The 23588-nt window shown below is 40.6% G+C and overlaps 1 protein-coding gene across 1 annotated transcript in view; it reads right to left on the bottom strand.

Moving 5' to 3' along the window:
- PTPRA (protein tyrosine phosphatase receptor type A) overlaps nt 1-23588 on the bottom strand; it is a 586312-nt gene that overhangs the window by 178244 nt on the left and 384480 nt on the right. The window contains exons 8-12 of the mRNA XM_053704306.1: nt 19238-19374; nt 17118-17208; nt 11795-11871; nt 6837-6873; nt 6188-6285 (exon numbers count right to left, since the gene is read on the bottom strand). Of these exons, the coding sequence (XP_053560281.1) occupies nt 6188-6285; nt 6837-6873; nt 11795-11871; nt 17118-17208; nt 19238-19374 (440 nt within the window). The remainder of the gene's footprint in view (nt 1-6187; nt 6286-6836; nt 6874-11794; nt 11872-17117; nt 17209-19237; nt 19375-23588) is intronic.

Genomic DNA, 23588 nt, shown 5'->3' with positions numbered 1-23588 from the left:
TTCCCGAGACCAAAGACCCTGAGCTTTCAGGGATCCCCAGACCGCGCCCCAGCCCATCAGACTGGCGTCGGTCGTGACAATGACCCACTCTGGTCTGCGGAATGTCATCCCTCGTGACAGGTTGTCCAGGGACAGCCACCAACGGAGTGAGTCTCTGGTCCTCTGATTTACTTGTATCTTCGGAGACAAGTCTGTATAGTCCCCATTCCTGACTGAGCATGCACAGTTGTAATGGTCTTAGATGAATGCGTGCAAAAGGAACTATGTCCATTGCCGCTACCATCAACCCGATCACTTCCATGCACTGAGCTATGGAAGGAAGAGGCACGGAATGGAGTATCCGACAAGAGTCTAGAAGTTTTGTTTTTCTGGCCTCTGTCAGAAAAATCCTCATTTCTAAGGAGTCTATTATTGTTCCCAAGAAGGGAACCCTTGTTGACGGAGATAGAGAACTCTTTTCCACGTTCACTTTCCATCCGTGAGATCTGAGAAAGGCCAGGACAATGTCCGTGTGAGCCTTTGCTTGAGGAAGGGACGACGCTTGAATCAGAATGTCGTCCAAGTAAGGTACTACAGCAATGCCCCTTGGTCTTAGCACAGCTAGAAGGGACCCTAGTACCTTTGTGAAAATCCTTGGAGCAGTGGCTAATCCGAAAGGAAGCGCCACGAACTGGTAATGTTTGTCCAGGAATGCGAACCTCAGGAACCGATGATGTTCCTTGTGGATAGGAATATGTAGATACGCATCCTTTAAATCCACCGTGGTCATGAATTGACCTTCCTGGATGGAAGGAAGAATAGTTCGAATGGTTTCCATCTTGAACGATGGAACCTTGAGAAACTTGTTTAAGATCTTGAGATCTAAGATTGGTCTGAACGTTCCCTCTTTTTTGGGAACTAAAAACAGATTGGAGTAGAACCCCATCCCTTGTTCTCTTAATGGAACGGGATGAATCACTCCCATTTTTAACAGGTCTTCTACACAATGTAAGAATGCCTGTCTTTTTATGTGGTCTGAAGACAACTGAGACCTGTGGAACCTCCCCCTTGGGGGAAGTCCCTTGAATTCCAGAAGATAACCTTGGGAGACTATTTCTAGCGCCCAAGGATCCAGAACATCTCTTGCCCAAGCCTGAGCGAAGAGAGAGAGTCTGCCCCCCACCAGATCCGGTCCCGGATCGGGGGCCAACATTTCATGCTGTCTTGGTAGCAGTGGCAGGTTTCTTGGCCTGCTTTCCCTTGTTCCAGCCTTGCATTGGTCTCCAAGCAGGCTTGGCTTGAGAAGTATTACCCTCTTGCTTAGAGGACGTAGCACTTTGGGCTGGTCCGTTTCTACGAAAGGGACGAAAATTAGGTTTATTTTTAGCCTTGAAAGGCCGATCCTGAGGAAGGGCGTGGCCCTTACCCCCAGTGATATCCGAGATAATCTCTTTCAAGTCAGGGCCAAACAGCGTTTTCCCCTTGAAAGGAATGTTAAGTAGCTTGTTCTTGGAAGACGCATCAGCCGACCAAGATTTCAACCAAAGCGCTCTGCGCGCCACAATAGCAAACCCAGAATTCTTAGCCGCTAACCTAGCCAATTGCAAAGTGGCGTCTAGGGTGAAAGAATTAGCCAATTTGAGAGCATTGATTCTGTCCATAATCTCCTCAGAAGGAGGAGAATCACTGTCGACCGCCTTTATCAGCTCATCGAACCAGAAACATGCGGCTGTAGCGACAGGGACAATGCATGAAATTGGTTGTAGAAGGTAACCCTGCTGAACAAACATCTTTTTAAGCAAACCTTCTAATTTTTTATCCATAGGATCTTTGAAAGCACAACTATCCTCTATGGGTATAGTGGTGCGTTTGTTTAAAGTGGAAACCGCTCCCTCGACCTTGGGGACTGTCTGCCATAAGTCCTTTCTGGGGTCGACCATAGGAAACAATTTTTTAAATATGGGGGGAGGGACGAAAGGAATACCGGGCCTTTCCCATTCTTTATTAACAATGTCCGCCACCCGCTTGGGTATAGGAAAAGCTTCTGGGAGCCCCGGCACCTCTAGGAACTTGTCCATTTTACATAGTTTCTCTGGGATGACCAACTTGTCACAATCATCCAGAGTGGATAATACCTCCTTAAGCAGAATGCGGAGATGTTCCAACTTAAATTTAAATGCAATCACATCAGGTTCAGCTTGTTGAGAAATGTTCCCTGAATCAGTAATTTCTCCCTCAGACAAAACCTCCCTGGCCCCATCAGACTGAGTTAGGGGCCCTTCAGAAATATTAATATCAGCGTCGTCATGCTCTTCAGTATCTAAAACAGAGCAGTCGCGCTTACGCTGATAAGTGTTCATTTTGGCTAAAATGTTTTTGACAGAATTATCCATTACAGCCGTTAATTGTTGCATAGTAAGGAGTATTGGCGCGCTAGATGTACTAGGGGCCTCCTGAGTGGGCAAGACTCGTGTAGACGAAGGAGGGAATGATGCAGTACCATGCTTACTTCCCTCACTTGAGGAATCATCTTGGGCATCATTGTCATTGTCACATAAATCACATTTATTTAAATGAATAGGAATTCTGGCTTCCCCACATTCAGAACACAGTCTATCTGGTAGTTCAGACATGTTAAACAGGCATAAACTTGATAACAAGTACAAAAAACGTTTTAAAATAAAACCGTTACTGTCACTTTAAATTTTAAACTGAACACACTTTATTACTGCAAATGCGAAAAAACATGAAGGAATTGTTCAAAAATTACCAAATTTTCACCACAGTGTCTTAAAGCCTTAAAAGTATTGCACACCAAATTTGGAAGCTTTAACCCTTAAAATAACGGAACCGGAGCCGTTTTGAACTTTAACCCCTTTACAGTCCCTGGTATCTGCTTTGCTGAGACCCAACCAAGCCCCAAGGGGAATACGATACCAAATGACGCCTTCAGAAAGTCTTTTCTAAGTATCAGAGCTCCTCTCCCATGCGACTGCATGCCATGCCTCTCAAAACAAGTGCGCAACACCGGCGCGAAAATGAGTCTCTGCCTATGCTTTGGGAAAGCCCCTAAAGAATAAGGTGTCTAAAACAGTGCCTGCCGATATTATTATATCAAAATACCCAGATAAAATGATTCCTCAAGGCTAAATATGTGTTAATAATCAATCGATTTAGCCCAAAAAAAGTCTACAGTCTTAATAAGCCCTTTTTGAAGCCCTTATTTACAATCGTAATAAACATGGCTTACCGGATCCCAGAGGGAAAATGACAGCTTCCAGCATTACATCGTCTTGTTAGAATGTGTCATACCTCAAGCAGTAAGAGACTGCTCACTGTTCCCCCAACTGAAGTTAATTGCTCTCAACAGTCCTGTGTGGAACAGCCATGGATTTTAGTGACGGTTGCTAAAATCATTTTCCTCATACAAACAGAAATCTTCATCTCTTTTCTGTTTCTGAGTAAATAGTACATACCAGCACTATTTCAAAATAACAAACTCTTGATTGAATAATAAAAACTACAGTTAAACACTAAAAAACTCTAAGCCATCTCCGTGGAGATGTTGCCTGTACAACGGCAAAGAGAATGACTGGGGTAGGCGGAGCCTAGGAGGGATCATGTGACCAGCTTTGCTGGGCTCTTTGCCATTTCCTGTTGGGGAAGAGAATATCCCACAAGTAAGGATGACGCCGTGGACCGGACACACCTATGTTGGAGAAATGATTATTTACCCTGGAAAGAAAGGGAAAGCAAAGTTGACTTAGAAGACATGTCAGCATTCCAAGTTTAATCCATAAAGTCTTTCTAGCTAAAATAGCTAGAGACATATACCTGACATCAACTCTAATGATATCAAAAGATGGTATCACCAATAAAATTATTAGCATGTTATAGAATAATAATAATGCTATAAAATTATGATCTGTTACTTGTTGCGCTAAAGCTTCTAACCAAAAAGTTGAAGCTGCAGCAACATCCGCTAAAAATATAGCAGGTCTAAGAAGATTACCTGAACATAAGGAAGCTTTTCTTAGAAAGGATTCAATTTTCCTATCTAAAGGATCCTTAAATTAAGTACTATCTGCCGTAGGAATAGTAGTACATTAGCAGGAGTAGAGACAGCCCCATAACCTTAGGGATTTTTGTCCCAAAAAACTCTAATCTGTCAGATGGCACAGGATATAATTTGCTTAAACGTCTAGAAGGAGTAAATAAATTACCCAAATTATTCCATTCCCTGGAAATTACTTCAGAAATAGCATCAGGGAGATAAAACACTTCTGGAATAACTACAGGAGATTTAAAAACCTTATTTAAACGTTTACATTTAGTATCAAGAGGACCAGAATCCTCTATTTCTAATGCAAATAACACTTCTTTAAGTAAAGAACGAATAAATTCCATCTTGAACAAATACAAAGATTTATCAGCATCAACCTCTGAGACAGAAACCTCTGAACCAGAAGAACCATTATCAGTATCAGAATGATGATGTTCATTTAAAAATTCATCTGAAAAAAGAGAAGTTTTAAAAGACTTTTATGTATACTAGAAGGAGAAATAACAGACATAGCCTTCTTAATGGATTTAAAAAATAAAATCTCTTATGTTATCAGGAACACTCTGAAAATTAGATGTTGACGGAACAGCAACAGGTAATGTAACAGTACTAAAGGAAATTTTATCTGCATTAATAAGTTTGACATGACATGCAATACAAATAACAGCTGGAGAAACAGATACCAAAAGTTTATAGCAGATACGCTTAGCTTGGTAGCTCCAGCACTGTGCAGTGATTTTCCTGAAGTATCTTCTGACTCAGTTGCAACGTGGAACATCTTGCAATATGTAAAAGAAAAAAACAACATATAAAGCAAAATTGATCAAATTCCTTAAATGACAGTTTCAGGAATGGGAAAAAAATGCCAGTGAACAAGCTTCTAGCAACCAGAAGCAATAAATAATGAGACTTAAATAATGTGGAGACAAAAATGACGCCCATATTTTTTAGCGCCAAAAAAGACGCCCACATTATTTGGCGCCTAAATGCTTTTGGCGCCAAAAATGACGCCACATCCGGAACGCCGACATTTTTGACGCAAAAAAACATCAAAAAATGACGCAACTTCCGGCGACACGTATGACGCCGGAAACAGAAAAAAATTTTTGCGCCAAAAAAGTCCGCGCCAAGAATGACGCAATAAAATGAAGCATTTTCTGCCCCCGCGAGCCTAACAGCCCACAGGGAAAAAGTCAAATTTTTTAAGGTAAGAAAAAATGATTGAAACAAATGCATTTATCCCAAATATGAAACTGACTGTCTGAAAAATAAGGAATGTTGAACATTCTGAGTCAAGGCAAATAAATGTTTGAATACATATATTTAGAACTTTATAAATAAAGTGCCCAACCATAGCTTAGAGTGTCACAGAAAATAAGCTTACTTACTTACCCCAGGACACTCATCTACATGTAGTAGAAAGCCAAACCAGTACTGAAACGAGAATCAGCAGAGGTAATGGTATATATAAGAGTATATCGTCGATCTGAAAAGGGAGGTAAGAGATGAATCTCTACGACCGATAACAGAGAACCTATGAAATAGACCCCGTAGAAGGAGATCACTGCATTCAAATAGGCAATACTCTCCTCACATCCCTCTGACATTCACTGCACGCTGAGAGGAAAACCGGGCTCCAACCTGCTGCGGAGCGCATATCAACGTAGAATCTAGCACAAACTTACTTCACCACCTCCATCGGAGGCAAAGTTTGTAAAACTGATTTGTGGGTGTGGTGAGGGGTGTATTTATAGGCATTTTGAGGTTTGGGAAACTTTGCCCCTCCTGGTAGGAATGTATATCCCATACGTCACTAGCTCATGGACTCTTGCTAATTACATGAAAGAAATATATGTACAAAAACAAATATCAACAATATATACAGAAAAGGACTACATTATATTTCATACATTAATGAAGTATGTTAGAAACTTTAATAAATAGTGAGACCCCAAGCATGTCCATATACGTCAATGTCAATAAGGAGATAATCGGGGAGAGTGAGTCCCATCCTATGACATTCAACCTAGTAGAAAGGGCTAAAATCCAGAGAGGTATTGAGGCCCCTCGGGGCCAGGGATATATACAAGCATATAATATGATGCAGCCTTTTGAATGAACTGCTAACACTTTATCTTCACTTGCCTCTTTCCGTTCTTTCAAGTTTGTTACCATCACTATAGTAGCTGTGTTTTGTTCCCAGATCATCCTCCAAAAATCATTCACAGTTTCTTCTTTTGGTCCTGTAAACGGCAAAAAACTAAAATGTACCGTGTATCTTATATCTCATATAACGAGTGGGGAGAACAGAAAGACAAGATCAAGATAGATACAATAAACAGACAGATACAGATAAAGAAAGATAAATAGATAAGATTGAAAAATAGAGAGAGATGGATAGAGATAGATAGAGATAGATGAGATGATAGATGGATAAAGATTGATAAAGCACGATTATATATATATACACACTGATAAAGATAAATAGAGAAGATTGGTAGACCAAAGATGGATAAACATCAGACACACAAACTACACATCAGTTCCCAAGGTTTTGCTGATAAAACGTACAATCAAATACTGTAAAGGTCACGTCATGTTGCTGCATGTCTTGTCTACAGAAGGGCTGGTTTTATTATTTAATACTTATTTTATTTAAAACCGAGGAAAAACAAAATAAAAATAAAGATTGTAGTTATGTTTTAATTGTAGATTTAAGGGAATCTCTCTTTCCTGATCTTTACTTAAAACCATTTAATACCATTTCTTACGGCATAATACAAATGAATCGTACCTTGTGCAGCAATAAACTTGTTTTTCTCTTGGTATCCCTGCAAAACAATAACCAAACAATATGTTGTGATTACTTGCTGATCTTTTTTGTGTTTAAAATAACATTGAAAAAAATATATATATTTATGCAAAACAAATCCTATGCACAGTTCGATCACTTTACGGGCTAACAGATAAACATCCGCAGGAAAAGGTTTTTTTTGGGGAGGGGGGGGGGGTTTAGGTCAACTTTAAAAAAAAAAAATATTTTAAAATAAAAAACAATGTTTTTGAGATGAAACATATATATAAAAATTCTTTATTGTCCCTTAAACAGTGCGCCTTTGGTAAAAACAAAAAAGTTAAATCAAAGTAAAAAAAAAAAGATTGTGTAAAAAAATAGCAAATGACTTACTTGGTTTCTTGCAAAATTAGCACTTAGAAACTCTAATTGCTTATTCTGTCTGGCCATGAGCAAATCTGTAATCTGTTATCTAGTGTATTCACTAGCCTAGATGTTTAATGATTTCAGGCTAAGATAAAACTTGCTGCAAAGGCCGCCTCTTCCTTGTAGGGCTGTGACAGGAAGCACAAATGTAGTGTAGAAAATAAATAAAAGGTAAAATCCATTTAAATAGATGAAAAATAATAATTTGCAATTTATATAGCGCTTTTCTCCCTGTGAGCATTTTACAAATATACCAACATAAAGACATAAAAGTTAGGAGTTTCTGAAGGTCAGATAAGCGGACTGAATGCCTGATGGAAGCGGTGGGTCTTTAGCTTTTATTTTTTTTTTTAAAGTCAGTAAGGACGGCGTCTCTCTGATTGCGCACGGTAAAGAGTTCCAGAAAGTAGGGGCAGCATGGCTGAATGCTCTGGAGCCTGAGTGGTCCTTATTCTTGACACTGAGAGGAGGGATGTGTTGGCTGACTTAAAGTGAATGTAAAGTCAGGCTGCAGGGTCAACACTTCCTAAAAATTGACGTTAAAATAACGGCACTTTAATTCATCATTTTTTCTACAAAGTTCTAATTACCTATTATTTTAACTTTATTTCAATACGACCGTCATTTCAATACGATCGTCATTTCAATCCTCCGCCCGCCATCTTGGATTAATGATTGACATTGTAGGCTCGCATTTGTCAACCAATAATCCAACCCCCCCCCCCCCCCCGGGGGGACCAAACAAACCCCTTTTGTCGATGTCACGCGTCCGTAATGCACTTGTGTTTGAAACCGGTTGTAACAAAGAGCTCTGACGCGTGTTCGCATTTCGCGCATGCGCTTTTTCACTTTTATGGGACTTAGTCATTTATTCAACAATTATCAGAGCGCTTGGTAAGTATTGATCGTACATGGGCTCCGTTATGAATGCCAATACAATGCGTTCGTAAGCATAACATAGCACAGTTTATTGGGCACGATATAAACTAAATAATATGCGATTTAGCGATATTGATAATAAATGTAATGTTTTAAAAGCTGCAAATTTTTTTGGGGGGGTTACATCGTTGGAATCAGATTAATACTTTCAATATAATACTCTGCTTTATTTTGTGTGAGAAAAGTGCAAACAAGTGAGACTGGTATTTATCAATTTAAATATTATATTATCCAAACAAAAATATAACTTTAGTATAAGTATTATTATAGGGACGATGTAATGCTGTTGTACCATACTACATGAAAGTATTCACTGAATGTATTCATTTAGTGAATACTATGTTGCTAGGCATCGGCATGTAACGCATACGCTGTGGATATCAAAGCCGGGAGTGCGCATTGCTCTACATAAACAGCGAAGCGGGTTGGACCAATGTATACGTTAGAGTGAATGAAATTCGGAAGTTGCGGGTGGGAGGAGCTGGTACCTTAAACTGAGCAAAATTGGTAATCTAAATATTGTCACGGATATCAGACGGCTAAGGCTACCCCCCGCCCCCCTACAACCTCACCCCTGTTGTTTCTCAGTGGTTTTGGGCTCCTCAGAGCAACCACCATCTCTGGAAGCTGTTTGTTTGCTTTGTGTTGGCTTGTTTTTGTGTTCAGAGAAAAGTTGGTGTATGACCAGGAAAACCCTCCTAGGCTGGCCGGGCTCCTGGAACTCCTGGTCGGCTGCCTTACAACGGACACCCACCTAATCTCTCTCAGGCTGGCCAGGCTCCTGGAACTCCAGGTCGGCCACAGGACAGCAGAACACCCGCTAACTTTAACCCAGGTCGCTCCAGCAACCATGTGCCCCAGAGCTCCGCTCTTTTGGGGATTAGTAGCCCCTGGGGAGTACAAGGGGTGGGGGAATTGCCGGAGGGGAGCTCCTTTTGGAACTTGGGGTTTTGGACACCCCTAACCCCAACGGACTCTAACTCCGGTCCCCAGTAACGAATCATGCTGATTTTTGGACTGTGGCATCTGGGGACCGAGAGCTTTAAAATGACACCCTGGAAGTGCTGCCGCTCCACCGGGATAACCCGAAACCGCCACCCCTATGTATTGGGATTATGTGAGACTGTGGCTCCTATGGAGGTGCCGGGCTGTCTAGAGGGGCGGGAATGGCGGGAAAATAGTGGGATTGTCCAGGGTCTTATCAAGATGAGCTGACTGTATAAAAGGAGTGTGCGTTTTCAATAAAATCAGTTCCTGTTAAACCTGAATGCTAGGCTGTCTAGTTATTTGGGTTTGCTCCAGCTAAAATCACTTTTCCTGGGCTACATAGCAGCCTGTTCCAGGTAGAGGAAGGACACTGACAGAGCTACCTAGTCTGGTAGCTGGAGTCTGCCACAGGGTGGGACCCCGAGTACTGGTGCTGTCGGGCATCAGGGGTGGCTACAGGCTGTGGTCACTTGCCAGCTACAGAGCTGCAATCGGCAGGGAGGAAGCAGGACCCGTTTGGCGGAGCTACCCAGTCGGGGTAGCCGGGGGGTATCCGTCACAAATATAATATTTATTTTGTATTTATTTAAAAAAATAAAGTGGCGGTATAATTTATAAAATAGCAAGCAATATTGACAGATTAAAATAAGAGAAAATTGACATTCACTTTAAGTGAGCGGGATGGGATGTAGGGTGTCAGGAGCTCTTTCAGGTACTGTGGGCCTTGGTTGTTTAAGGCTTTGAAGGTCAGCAGGCCAATTTTAAAATATGTTCGCCATTTAATTGGAAGCCAATGCAGAGAGTGGAGAACAGGTGTTATGTGGCTGGAGCGAGTTTGATTGGTCAGTAGTCTGGCTGCTGCATTTTATACCGTCTGAAGGCGATGGAGTTCTTTTTTTGGGAGGTCCAAGTAAAGCGCATTGCAGTAAACTAACCTAAAGGATACAAATGCATTGATAAATGTTGCCATATCATCCGGTGGAATTAAGTGTTGTATCCTGGCTATGTTTTTCAGATTAAAGTAGGCAGATTTTATTAGAGGAAATCTGCTGTTTAAAAGATAGTCCAGCGCCAATCAGCACTCCGAAGTTTCGTACCTTTGCTGAACTAACAAGTTCAGAGCCTCCTAGCTCCAGGCCAGTTGGGTGATCGTGGGATATTTTTGATGCCCGGGGTCCCCTCACCAAGAGTAACTCTGTTTTGTCCGGGTTCACTTTGAGACAGCTAGCATCCATCCATTCTATGAGGTCTGTTAAGCAATTGCTTATGCGCATTGCTGGGTCTGTAGTATCTGGAGCAAAGGAGAAGTAGAGTTGTGCGTCATCAGCGTAACAATGATACCTTAGGCCATGTCACCTAATGATGTCCCTCAGTGGTAGTAAGTAAATTGCGAATAGCATGGGAGACGGGATAGATCCTTGTGGAACTCAGCAGGCCAGTTCTGTCGGTGCTGATGAGCTTGATCCTGATATTACTTCCAGTTGAGTTGCCGCTACTTTTTCATTTACTAGGTTGGATACTGGTCTGTAATTAGTCATGCAGTCTGGGTCTAATAAAGGTTTCTTTAGGAGTGGTTTTACCACAGCTACTTTTAGATGATCTGGGAAGTCTCCTGTTTTTAGTGAACACTGCACTATTTTTGTGAGTGCTGGGACGAGTATTTCAATGAAACCAGATATGAGCTGAGTTGGAGCAGGGTCTAAGTCACAAATAGTAGGGTGCAACTTTTGTATGGTGTTTTTAACTCCTTTTGTAAAAGTGGACCATAAACTGGGGCAATCTGGCATTCCATTGTAGAGGTTTTGGTGTGTAACTGTCCTGCTGTGATAGCGGTTCGGATCGTCTCTGAAGAAGTTCGCAAATGCTTCACATTTATCCTGAGAAACGTTGGTGGGGCTAAGCATGCATGCTGGTTTGCAGAGCCTTTCTACTGTGCGAAACATATTGCAATGAATTCTATTAAGTATAAGCAATAGCTCACTGCTTTTTATGACAATAAATAATCCCTTTAATTTCACTGTAAAATAAATGAATTACTTAGAGCAGCCATCTCCAATTTCACTGAAATAGAATATCAATGCTTTCAAATTTGTTGAAAAACTGGTAAACAAATTCCTTCCTGAACCAAGGTGACAAATAAGCAGAGAGGAGTCCAAAAACAAAATGATAAATTAAAACAACTTTTCATTTTACTTCTGTTATTAATTGTACTTTATTCTCTTTGTATCCTTTGTTGAAGCAGCAGCAATGCACTACTGGAAACTAGCTAAACACAGCCAAACAAAAAAGCGTATATGTGCAGCCACAAATCAGCAGCTATTTCTCAATACTATATTGCTGCTCCTAAGCCCACCTATGTATGCTTTTCAACCAAGGATATAAAAAGAACAAATCAGTTAGGTAAACTGTAAAGTTGGTTAGAATTGCATGTTCTAACCATATCAAATGTTTCATTTTGACTATACTATCCCTTTAAATTCAATAAATATAATTTCCATTTCTCAAGAGCAAGACAACTGTGCGTCTGACGTTGATTTAGAACAATTTGTCAAATGGATCAGAATTGCTCTAAACCAGGGACGTTTAACTTAAATGTAAACACTTACATTGATAAACGAAGCGTTTATGTAATCGGAATCTGGCACGCCCTCTATTGATGTCAAGTGAAGTCTGGAATGATCATCTGATTGGATACAAAAGGGAAGTCATAAAGAGAAATAGATTTTTCAGTGATTGACTTTACAAAAACAAAATGGATTTTCGTATAATAATGAATGAATCTGTTTCATTTAAATAAGAAAGGGTTTACTTCATAGCGTCTGATGCTTTATTAAAGGGATATGAAACGCAAAATATTTGTTTCAGGATTCAGATAAAGCACGTGATTTTAAACAACTTTGTAATTAACTTCTATCATAATTTTTAATCTGTTCTCTTGGTGTCTTTTGTTGAATAGCAGGCAAGTATGCTTAGGAGCTGGACTATGTCTGGAGCCCTATATGACAGCAGTTTTGCAAGAATGTTATCCATATGCAAGAGAACTAGAGGGCAGCACTATTCCCTGCAATGCAGTGTGCCAGATGCCTACCTAGGTATCTCTGCAACACAGAATATCATGGGAACGAAGCAAATTTCATAATAGAAGTAATTAGAAACTTTTTTTTAAAATATGCTCTGTCCGAATCACAAAGGAAAATGTTTGGGTTTCATATCACATTAAATATTCGATAAGCAGAGACGTTTGCAAAGCATTAGCCACATAAAGAGTTCAGCGTATGGAAGCATATAGCTTCCATACACACAAATACTGCAGCATAAACACTGTGTGCTTCTCTATACAAATAAGTACTGCAGAGCAGACACTTACTGGCCTGTATACACAGATACTGCTGAGCAGACACACTTGCTGGCCTGTATACACAGATACCGCAGAGCAGACACACTTGCTGGCCTGTATACACAGATACCGCAGAGCAGACACACTTGCTGGCCTGTATACACAGATACCGCAGAGCAGACACACTTGCTGGCCTGTATACACAGATACCGCAGAGCAGACACACTTGCTGGCCTGTATACACAGATACCGCAGAGCAGACACACTTGCTGGCCTGTATACACAGATACTGCTGAGCAGACACACTTGCTGGCCTGTATACACAGATACCGCAGAGCAGACACACTTGCTGGCCTGTATACACAGATACCGCAGAGCAGACACTTGCTGGCCTGTATACACAGATACCGCAGAGCACACACACTTGCTGGCCTGTAAACACAAATACCGCAGAGCACACACACTTGCTGGCCTGTATACACAGAAACCGCAGAGCAGACACTTGCTGGCCTGTATACACAGATACCGCAGAGCAGACACTTGCTGGCCTGTATACACAGATACCGCAGAGCACACACACTTGCTGGCCTGTATACACAGATACCGCAGAGCAGACACACTTGCTGGTCTGTATACACAGATACCGCAGAGCACACATACTTGCTGGCCTGTATACACAGATACCGCAGAGCAGACACACTGCTGGCCTGTATACACAGATACCGCAGAGCAGACACACTTGCTGGCCTGTATACACAGATACCACAGAGCAGACATACTTGCTGGCCTGTACACACAGATACCGCAGAGCAGACACACTTGCTGGCCTGTGTACACAGATACCGCAGAGCAGACACACTTGCTGGCCTGTATACACAGATACCGCAGAGCAGACACACTTGCTGGCCTGTATACACAGATATTGCAGAGCAGACACACTTGCTGGCCTGTATACACAGATACCGCAGAGCAGACACAGACACACTTGCTGGCCTGTATACACAGATACCGCAGAGCAGCCACACTTACTGGCCTGTATACACAGATACCGCAGAGCAGCCACACTTACTGGCCTGTATACACAGATACCGCAGAGCATACACACTTACTGGCCTGTAAACAAAAATACCGCAGAGCAAACACACTTGCTGGCCTGTATACACAGATACCGCAGAGCAGACACACTTACTGGCCTGTAAACACAAATACCGCAGAGCAAACACACTTGCTGGCCTGTAAACACAAATACCGCAGAGCACACACACTTGCTGGCCTGTATACACAGATACCGCAGAGCACACACACTTGCTGGCCTGTATAAACGGATACCGCAGAGCAGACACACTTGCTGGTCTGTATACACAGATACTCTCAGAGCAGACACACTTACTGGCCTGTATACACAGATATCGCAGAGCCGACACACTTACTGGCCTGTATACACAGATACCACAGAGCAGACACACTTGCTGACCTGTATACACAGATACCGCTGAGCAGACACACTTACTGGCCTGTATACACAGATACCACAGAGCAGACACACTTGCTGACCTGTATACACAGATACCGCTGAGCAGACACACTTGCTGGCCTGTATACACAGATACCGCAGAGCAGACACACTTGCTGGCCTGTATACACAGATACCGCAGAGCAGACACACTTACTGGCCTGTATACACAGATACCGCAGAGCAGCCACACTTACTGGCCTGTATACACAGATACCGCAGAGCAGACACACTTGCTGGCCTGTATACACAGATACCGCAGAGCAGACACACTTGCTGGCCTGTATACACAGATACCGCAGAGCAGACACACTTACTGGCCTGTATACACAAATACCGCATAGCACACACACTTGTTGGCCTGTATACACAGATACCGCTGAGCAGACACACTTGCTGGCCTGTATACACAGATACCACAGAGCAGACACACTTGCTGACCTGTATAAACAGATACCGCAGAGCAGACACACTTGCTGGCCTGTATACACAGATACCGTAGAGCACACACACTAGGCCTGTATACACAGATACCGCAGAGCAGACACACTTACTGGCCTGTATACACCGATACCGCAGAGCAGACACACTTGCTGGCCTGTATACACAGATACCACAGAGCAGACACACTTACTGGCCGGTATACACAGATATTGCAGAGCAGACACACTTGCTGGCCTGTATACACAGATACCGCAGAGCAGACACACTTACTGGCCTGTATACACAGATATTGCAGAGCAGACACACTTGCTGGCCTGTATAAACAGATACCGCAGAGCAGACACACTTACTGGCCTGTAAACACAAATACCGCAGAGCAAAACACTTGCTGGCCTGTATACACAGATACCGCAGAGCAGACACACTTGCTGGCCTGTAAACACAAATACCGCAGAGAACACACACTTGCTGGCCTGTATACACAGATACCGCAGAGCAGACACACTTGCTGGCCTGTATACACAGATACCGCAGAGCACACACACACTGCTGGCCTGTATACACAGATACCGCAGAGCACACACACACTGCTGGCCTGTATACACAGATACCGCAGAGCACACACACACTGCTGGCCTGTATACACAGATACCGCAGAGCACACACACTGCTGGCCTATATACACAGATACTGAATAGCAGACACACTGTTTGATTTACAGGATTATTTGTCTATTGAGTCAGACAAATTGCTGAGCTCACTATTAACAGAAATACTACACCTAGCACACTGCCTCTATACACACACATACTGCACTTGGCACACTGTCTCTGTACACACAAATACTGCACCTGGCACACTGCCTCTGTACACACAAATACTGCACCTGGCACACTGCCTCTGTACACACAAATACTGCACCTGGCACACTGCCTCTATACACACACATACTGCACTTGGCACACTGCCTCTATACACACAAATACTGCACCTGGCACACTGCCTCTATACATACACACACAAATACTGCACCTGGCACACTGCCTCTATACACACACATACTGCACTTGGCACACTGCCTCTGTACACACAAATACTGCACCTGGCACACTGCCTCTATACACACAAATACTGCACCTGGCACACTGCCTCTATACACACACATACTGCACTTGGCACACTGCCTCTATACACACACATACTGCACTTGGCACACTGCCTCTATACACACAAATACTGCACCTGGCACACTGCCTCTATACATACACACACAAATACTGCACCTGGCACACTGCCTCTATACACACACATACTGCACTTGGCACACTGCCTCTATACACACAAATACTGCACCTGGCACACTGCCTCTATACACACAAATACTGCACCTGGCACACTGCCTCTATACATACACACACACAAATACTGCACCTGGCACACTGCCTCTATACATACACACACACAAATACTGCACCTGGCACACAACCTCTATACACACACAAATACTGCACCTGTTACACAGCCTCTCTACACACAAATACTGCACCTGGCACACAACCTCTATACAAACAAATACTGTGCCTGTTACACAGCCTCTATACAAATAAATAATGTGCCTTTTACACAGCCTCTATATACACAAATACTGTAAAGCAGACACACTGTTGGTCCCTCTACACCCACAAACACTGCACTGTGTAGACTACTGATTACTGTATATACACATTTTGCAGAAGAAGATGCACGCCTGGTCTCTCTATACACTTGAATAGAGCAGTAGAGACATTCCTAGCCAGTCAATGTGCACACATAATGCAGAAGATAAACACTCCTAGCTCCCGCATACACTATTTAGACAAAAGTATGTGGACAACCGACCATGACACCTATATGAGCTTGATGGACATCACAATCCTAAACTATTTACTGTAAGAGCAATTCAATTGTGGAACTCATTACCTAAGGAGGTAGTGAATGCCAATACCTTAGATATATTTAAAATTGGTTTAGATAAAGAATGTAGCCACCAACCAGCAAGTGCTACACAGGCGCTGAACCAAAATGTTTCTGGCTCCTAAGCTTACATTACTGCTTTTTCAAATAAAGATAGCAAGAGAACAAATAAAAATGTATAATAGGAGTAAATTAGAAAGTTACTTAACATTGCATGCTCTATCTGAATCACGAAAGGAAAAAATTGGGTTTTGTGCAACTTTAAATGGATTCCCCTTTTCTTAAAAAGATAAAGGACTTGTTTTATGCATCACATTCCACTCCAGCACCCAAGAGATTAAATGCATCCATATGAATTATTACACTCAATATATTATGGTCACAATTAAACTTAGAGCCATGTTCTGAATTGCTCTAAAATACTTTTTATAATCAATTCTTTATTGGCTATGAAGAGGACATCCGCTCTCTACAAAACCAGTACTAAATGAATAGATTTTGCACTGGAATTCAGGGGTTCTTAGTTCTTTTGTTCAACAATGTGTGACCGTGGCAGAACCACAAGAATCCTAGGGAAGGAGTCTCAAATTCTACGTGCATCTCGAAACACAAAGGTTTTAATGAAAATACAACTGTCAGTGTAAGTAGAAAACTGCACAAAGATGTAAATAAAAATACGTACAAGGTAATATATTGACATATCTGTTCTTCTCTTTATTCTCTTCTTTGGATGCGGCCTCACATGTAGCTTGAATGGGGCATGCAGGTAAAGCCTGAACGGGGGAAAATAAATAAATATATTAGTATGTAACTGAACAACGAATCTAAATTCAACAGCAGATCCCATCTAATGTAGTACACACTGGATCCACTAGGTGGCAGTAAAAGCTCACTTTAGAACAAGTTGTGTCAGAGAAATGCAGAATTATACATGAAAGTCCGGAAATGCATCATTATCGGCAGAGGAATTATATCTGCTCTTTGCAGCAACAGCTTAGATGACATCATCTTATAAAGACGTGCCTGCTGGGCAGCAATTACTTGCCTGCAATCACTATAGACCCCTAGGTCACAGATATGCGTCCCTCTTAGGCACAAATAAAAGGGTTATGGAAGAAATGTTTATACGTATCTGCAGTATATAAGCGATTATCGACTGCAGTGCAAAATATCTGCATACAATGTAAATGCTGTAAAACAAAGCTAGAATTCTGTTGTCAAAATGTGCAGCTTCTTAAAGGGACACTGAACCCAGTTTTTTTCTTTCGTGATTCAGATAGAGCATGCAATTTTAAGCAACTTTCTAATTTACTCCTATTATCAATTTTTCTTCGTTCTCTTGCTATCTTTATTTGAAAAAGAAGGCATCTAAGCTTTTTTTCTTGGTTCAGTACTCTGGACAGCACTTTTTTTATTGGTGGATGAATTTATCCACCAATCAGCAAGGACAACCCAGGTTGTTCACCAAAAATGGGCCAGCATCTAAACTTACATTCTTGCATTTCAAATAAAGATACCAAGAGAATAAAGAAAATTTGATAATAGGAGTAAATTAGTAAAATTTCATGCTCTATCTAAATCACGAAAGAAAAAATTTGGGTTCAGTGCCCCTTTAAGTATTGTTTATTAGATTTAATTAGCTGTGGCCAATTAGAGACAGGTATAAATATTATAAGGGATTCACACATCAACCAATCACTGTGTAGAATGTTGCAGGCATTTTGAATCTGTACGGATATGCTGCTAAGATCCTATATGTTTTGATGTTTAAAATGTGAAACTTAATATAAAACCAGTTTAGGAAATAAAACATTTAAAAAAATAAAAAATAATAATAATACATTGCACCCCCACCACAATTTCACTGCAGTAGGAGAAAGCTATCGTCCTATTACCTTCTAATAATTTTAGATTAGCGGCAATAACAAAGGGACAGTAAAGGCAAAATTAAACTTATATGGATTGGATAGGGCATGACATTTTAAAACAACTTTCCAATTTACCTCTATTACCAATTTTGCTTAGTTCTCTTGGTATCCTTTGCTAAAGATTTATGATAGGTGAGCTCAGGGGCGTGCACATGTCTTTAGCCATCTGGCAGCAGTGCGTACAACAATGTTTATAGCAATGTTATACTTCGTTGCAAACACAACTGTCATATAATGCTACAGACACTCAATACAAGCAGTGTTTGCAACTATGTGTAACATTCTTTTAAAGGAATACTCTAGTAAACTTTAATGATTCAGACAGAGCAGGCTATTTAAGCAACTTTCTAATTTACTCATATCAAATTTTATTCGTTCTCTTGGTATCTTTATTTGAAAAAGCTGGAATGTAAGCTTAGGAGATGGCCCATTTTGGTTCAGCACCTGGGTAGCGCTTGCTGATTGGTAGATACATTTAGACACCAATCAGAAAGTGCTACCCAGGTTCTGAACCAAACATGGGCCAGCTCCTAAGCTTACATTCTTTTTCAAATAATGATACCAAGAGAACAAAGCCAAATTGATAATATGAGTAAATTAGAAAGATTGCATGCTCTAAATCATGAAAGCTTAATTTTGAATAGTCTATCCCTTTAAGAATTTTTGCCAGCACTTGCCTGATGGCTAAGAACACGTGCATGCTCCTGAGCAAAACTAGGATTTCTCTTTAACAAAGGATACCAAGAGAATTAAGCAAAATTGATAATAGAAGTAAAGTGGAAAGCTGTTTATAATCGCATGTTGTATCTGAATCATTTTGACTATATTGCCCCTTTAATGCATTGTTTGAGACGTGGGACAAGATATTACTCACATTGAATTCTTCCCTGAACAGCTTGTTGTCGTCAGCCATCCGCCTGTTAATCTCCTCCTCCAGCTTGTCAACATTCAGCGGCGGGTACTTCCGGTTTGTGCTGGGAGACCTGGCCAGGAGGGGCATGCTCTGAGGCTCTGCAATATAATCTGCTGTTACAATGTGTTTAATAATAAATCTATAGACTCCTGCAGACGATACTAAGCCAACTAACAAAGACATTACAGTTAGAAGCTTCCCATACAATGATGTTCAGCTGTTCTGACCACGTTAACTTCAGTGCCTGTATTTTAGAACTCTCGGCCACACTAATGTGTAGTAAGACATAAAAATAATAATACATTGTGTCAACATCAAATCAAACATGATTTTACATTAAAGGAGCACTCAATGCAGTAGAATTGCCCAATTAACAAGTGCATAATAAAGAGACAATGATTTAACACCTACTCTGAATTTAAAATAAGCTGTAGATTTATTTGACAAATTAAAATTTTCCCCATTTTCCAGCCCCCTGTATCATGTGACAGACATCAGCCAATCACAGACTAGTATACGTATTCCCTGTGAGCTTGTGCACATGCTCAGTAGGATCTTATTCCCCAGGAAGTGTAAATATAAAAAGACTGTGCAAAATTTGATAAATGGAAGTAAATTGGAAAGTTTCTTAAAACTGCTGCTCTATCAGAATCATAAAAGTTTATTTTGACTTGAGTGTCCCTTTAAATAAAACCCTCCTAATCCTCCCTATGGTAGCTTTAATGCATTTAGCCACACACTAGTATAGGCAGCGGCACGTCATGCTGTATGGGAGGCCCAATCCCTCCTGCCCTCAGGCATCGCTGACACTATCAGCAGTGTGCGCCCTGAGACGTTGGCAGCTTATTACTAGGAACACGCAAAATGTAATTACTTGGTTATTTATTTTTTCAAATTAATAACAGAGCTGACGTTTGTGTCATTTGTGACAACAAAGCTAATGATAACCACTGCCTGTACATTCATTCATTTAGATGCATACAAAATAAACAGGTGCTGTATTCGTTCCATTGGTTCATTGTCGCACATTATTACCCCCACTAAAGAATGCTGAGCGGAATTCACCAATAATTAACTAGTAGCATACCCGTGTTATTTCTCCTCAGTCTACTCTGTACTATACTCTTTAAAAGGGACACAAAACCCATATTTTTTCATTCGTGTTTCAGATAGATCTTGTGATTTTAAACAACTTCCCGATTTACTTATATTATCTAATTTGTTTTGTTCTCTTGATAGCCTTTGTTAAAATGGATACTTAGACTCAGAGCTGCAGATTTTTGGCTGCCTCTTGTTATTGGCTTTGAGCTAGCTCCCAGTTGTGCATTACTGGTCCTTCCACAAGAGAAAATGAAGCAAATTATATAATAGAAGTAAATTGGAAATGTGTGTAAAATGGATTGCTCTATCTGAATCAGGAAAGAAACATTTTGGGTTTCATGCCCCTCTAAGGTAAAGGCTAATTATTACTAGGCCTTTATCTGAAAAGTAAGATTATTAGTAAAGCAAATGAAAGAAAAAGCATGTGTGTGAAATCACACGATTACAGTGTTAAAGTTTCTTTAAGAACCAGGGATTTAAATACTGTGGGGGTTTTCAATTAATTTTCCTTAAACTGTGAATTAGCATTTCACACCATTATTGGCAGAAAACTTGTTTGTCTCAGTGGGAGCTGAGAGCTGATAATGGATTTAACAGCTGTTTCTGACATTAATAAATGTGTCTGTACTGTCAGTGACCGCTGCCATTGCCCTGTCTATAAGTGCCCCCCCATATCTACCATACTCTGTGATACTTCCGTCTCACCATCAGGTATTAAGCACAAACACTATGTCTGTGTCCAAATGTTGGCTCATGTTTTGCATATATTTGGTATTTTGCTGCAGAACTCAACAAATTCCGTAGATCGCAAGCTCTTCAGCACAAGACTCTCCTTCCTCTATCATTTTTTTTAGTCTGTTTATATATCTGAAATTTATTTTATCCATGAATTGGTGTCATTGTGTATCGCCACTCAAGCACCGAGTGCTATGGAATAATAATATCAAAACCTATGAGCTAGATTCAGAGATCACATAGAAATTTACGGTAGATAAGAACCAAAAAGGCCCATCTTATCTACCCATATTACATGTTACTTATTTCTTAGGATAGCCTTATTTATGTCCAAGGAATTTCTTAATTCCTTTACAGTCTTTGGGGCCGATTTATTAAAGTGCGAGCGGACATAATACAATGTAGCGTATCATGTCTGCCGCACATAGATAAATGCTCTCAGCTTCCAATTTATTAAGCCCCTTGATATTTTTGAAGGTTTCCCTTCTCTCCTCTAAAGTAAACTATACATATTTAACTATTTCTTTGTACATTTTATATTTTAGACCGTGTACCATTTTAGTATTTTGTCTCCTTTGGACAGTTTCTAGTTTATTTATATCCTTTTGGAGACTATATCTCCAGAAGGATATAAATAAACTAGAAACTGTACAAAGGAGGGATACTAAAATGGTACACAATCTAAAATATAAAACACAGTATTCCAGATTTGGTTTAACTAATGATCAGTAAAGTGGCATAAGAACCTTACTATTTCTGCTACTAATACCCCTCCATATGCAACAAAGTACTGGCTGCACTGCTGCATTGTGTACCAAATTTTAAATCATCTTAAATATTAATTCCCAAGTCCCTTTCTTCTTTAGTTACAGTCAGTAATGTACCATAGAGACTATAATTGGCCTTTAGGTTTTTGGATCCTATATGCATAATTTTGCTCCTGGTAATATTACATTTCAGATCCATTTTTAATATCACTGCTCATTTGATACACCCATTCTGGAACATCAACTCTGTTACAAATTTTTGAATCATCAAACAAGCAAACCTTCCAATATCACTGATAAACATGATAACCAAAACGGGCCCAATAACTGACTCTTAGAGAACACCTCTAGTAAACAACACCTCATTAAAAATGTACTCCATTAACTGAACCCCTTTGCCTTCTATACTTAAGCCAGCATTCTGCCCACTTAAAATCAGCATCTACTCCAAGGCAATACATTTTGTGATTAAGTTTAGTGTGTGGGACAGTGTCAAAAGCATTGCTAAAGTCCAGATATGCAACATCTATGGCTCCTCCCTGGCCTATTAATTTAGTTACATGGTCAAAGAAATCAAAAAGATTAGTCTGACATGATCTTCCAGCAGTTAAACCATGCTGTCCTTTGTCTTCTAAGTGGTTTATCTGAAGGTAAGACACAAGTCTTTCCTTTAAAAGAGTTTGCATTATTTTCCCTGCAATTGATAACAAACTGACTGGCCTATAGTTAGCAGAATCTTCCCTACTACCCTTTCATGAAGAGGGACTACATTAGCAATTTTTCAGTCTTCTGGAATAACTCCTGTTAACAGTAGTTAAATAAATCAGCTAATGAAGTAGCTATCGTGGATCAAAGTTTTCTTAGAACCCTTGGATGAATATTATCTGGACCACCAGACTTATTTACTGATGTTTTTGATAAAACCCTGAAACCTCTTCCTGTGATAAAAGAAAAGTACTACTCACATTATTTATAGGGACATAAAACAAGTTGGGATAGAGACAACATAATATAATATGTACTTTCATTACTTTACCTGCAAATGTATACTGCAGTGCCTCACAATTAACCCTTTCTTTTTAGTTTCTGAATTGTAAAGCTATAACTCCCCCCACACAAATCCTTTAATGGCTGTATCTATTCTTTTGGTAGAATGCAAAAGTGAATAGGGATAATCTGCTGGAGCATGTCTAGAAGCTGCGAACTCAGTTGAAATACAATGCCTGTGTCTAAACACTGATAAGAAGGGTGGAGTTAGCTCCACCAGGCAGCTTAGCTATGTAATTAATTTGGCTTATTTTTGAAAATTATTTTAAAAACAAATTATGCTTAACTGATAATTTAATTTCCATCTGTATGGGAAGAGACCACAGCTGCATTCCTTACTTGTGGGAAATACTGAACCTGGCCACCAGGAGGAGGCAAAGACACCCCAGCCAAAGGCTTAAATACCTCCCACACTTCCTGATATCCCCAGACATTCTGCCGAGGGAACAAGGAACAGTAAGAGAAATATCAGGGTGAAAAAGGTGCCAGAAGAAGAAAAAAAAAAAAAATTGGGGCCGCCCATCGGAGAATATGGGCAGGAGCTGTAGACTCTACCCATACAGATGGAAATGAAATTATCAGGTAAGCATAATTTAGGTTTTCAATCTTAATATGGGAAGAGTCCACAGCTGCATTCCTTACTTGTGGGAAACATATACCCA

The sequence above is a fragment of the Bombina bombina genome, chromosome 2, assembly GCF_027579735.1.
Source record: "Bombina bombina isolate aBomBom1 chromosome 2, aBomBom1.pri, whole genome shotgun sequence".
NCBI lineage: Eukaryota > Metazoa > Chordata > Amphibia > Anura > Bombinatoridae > Bombina > Bombina bombina.
This window is presented reverse-complemented; position numbering and strand designations above follow the sequence as displayed.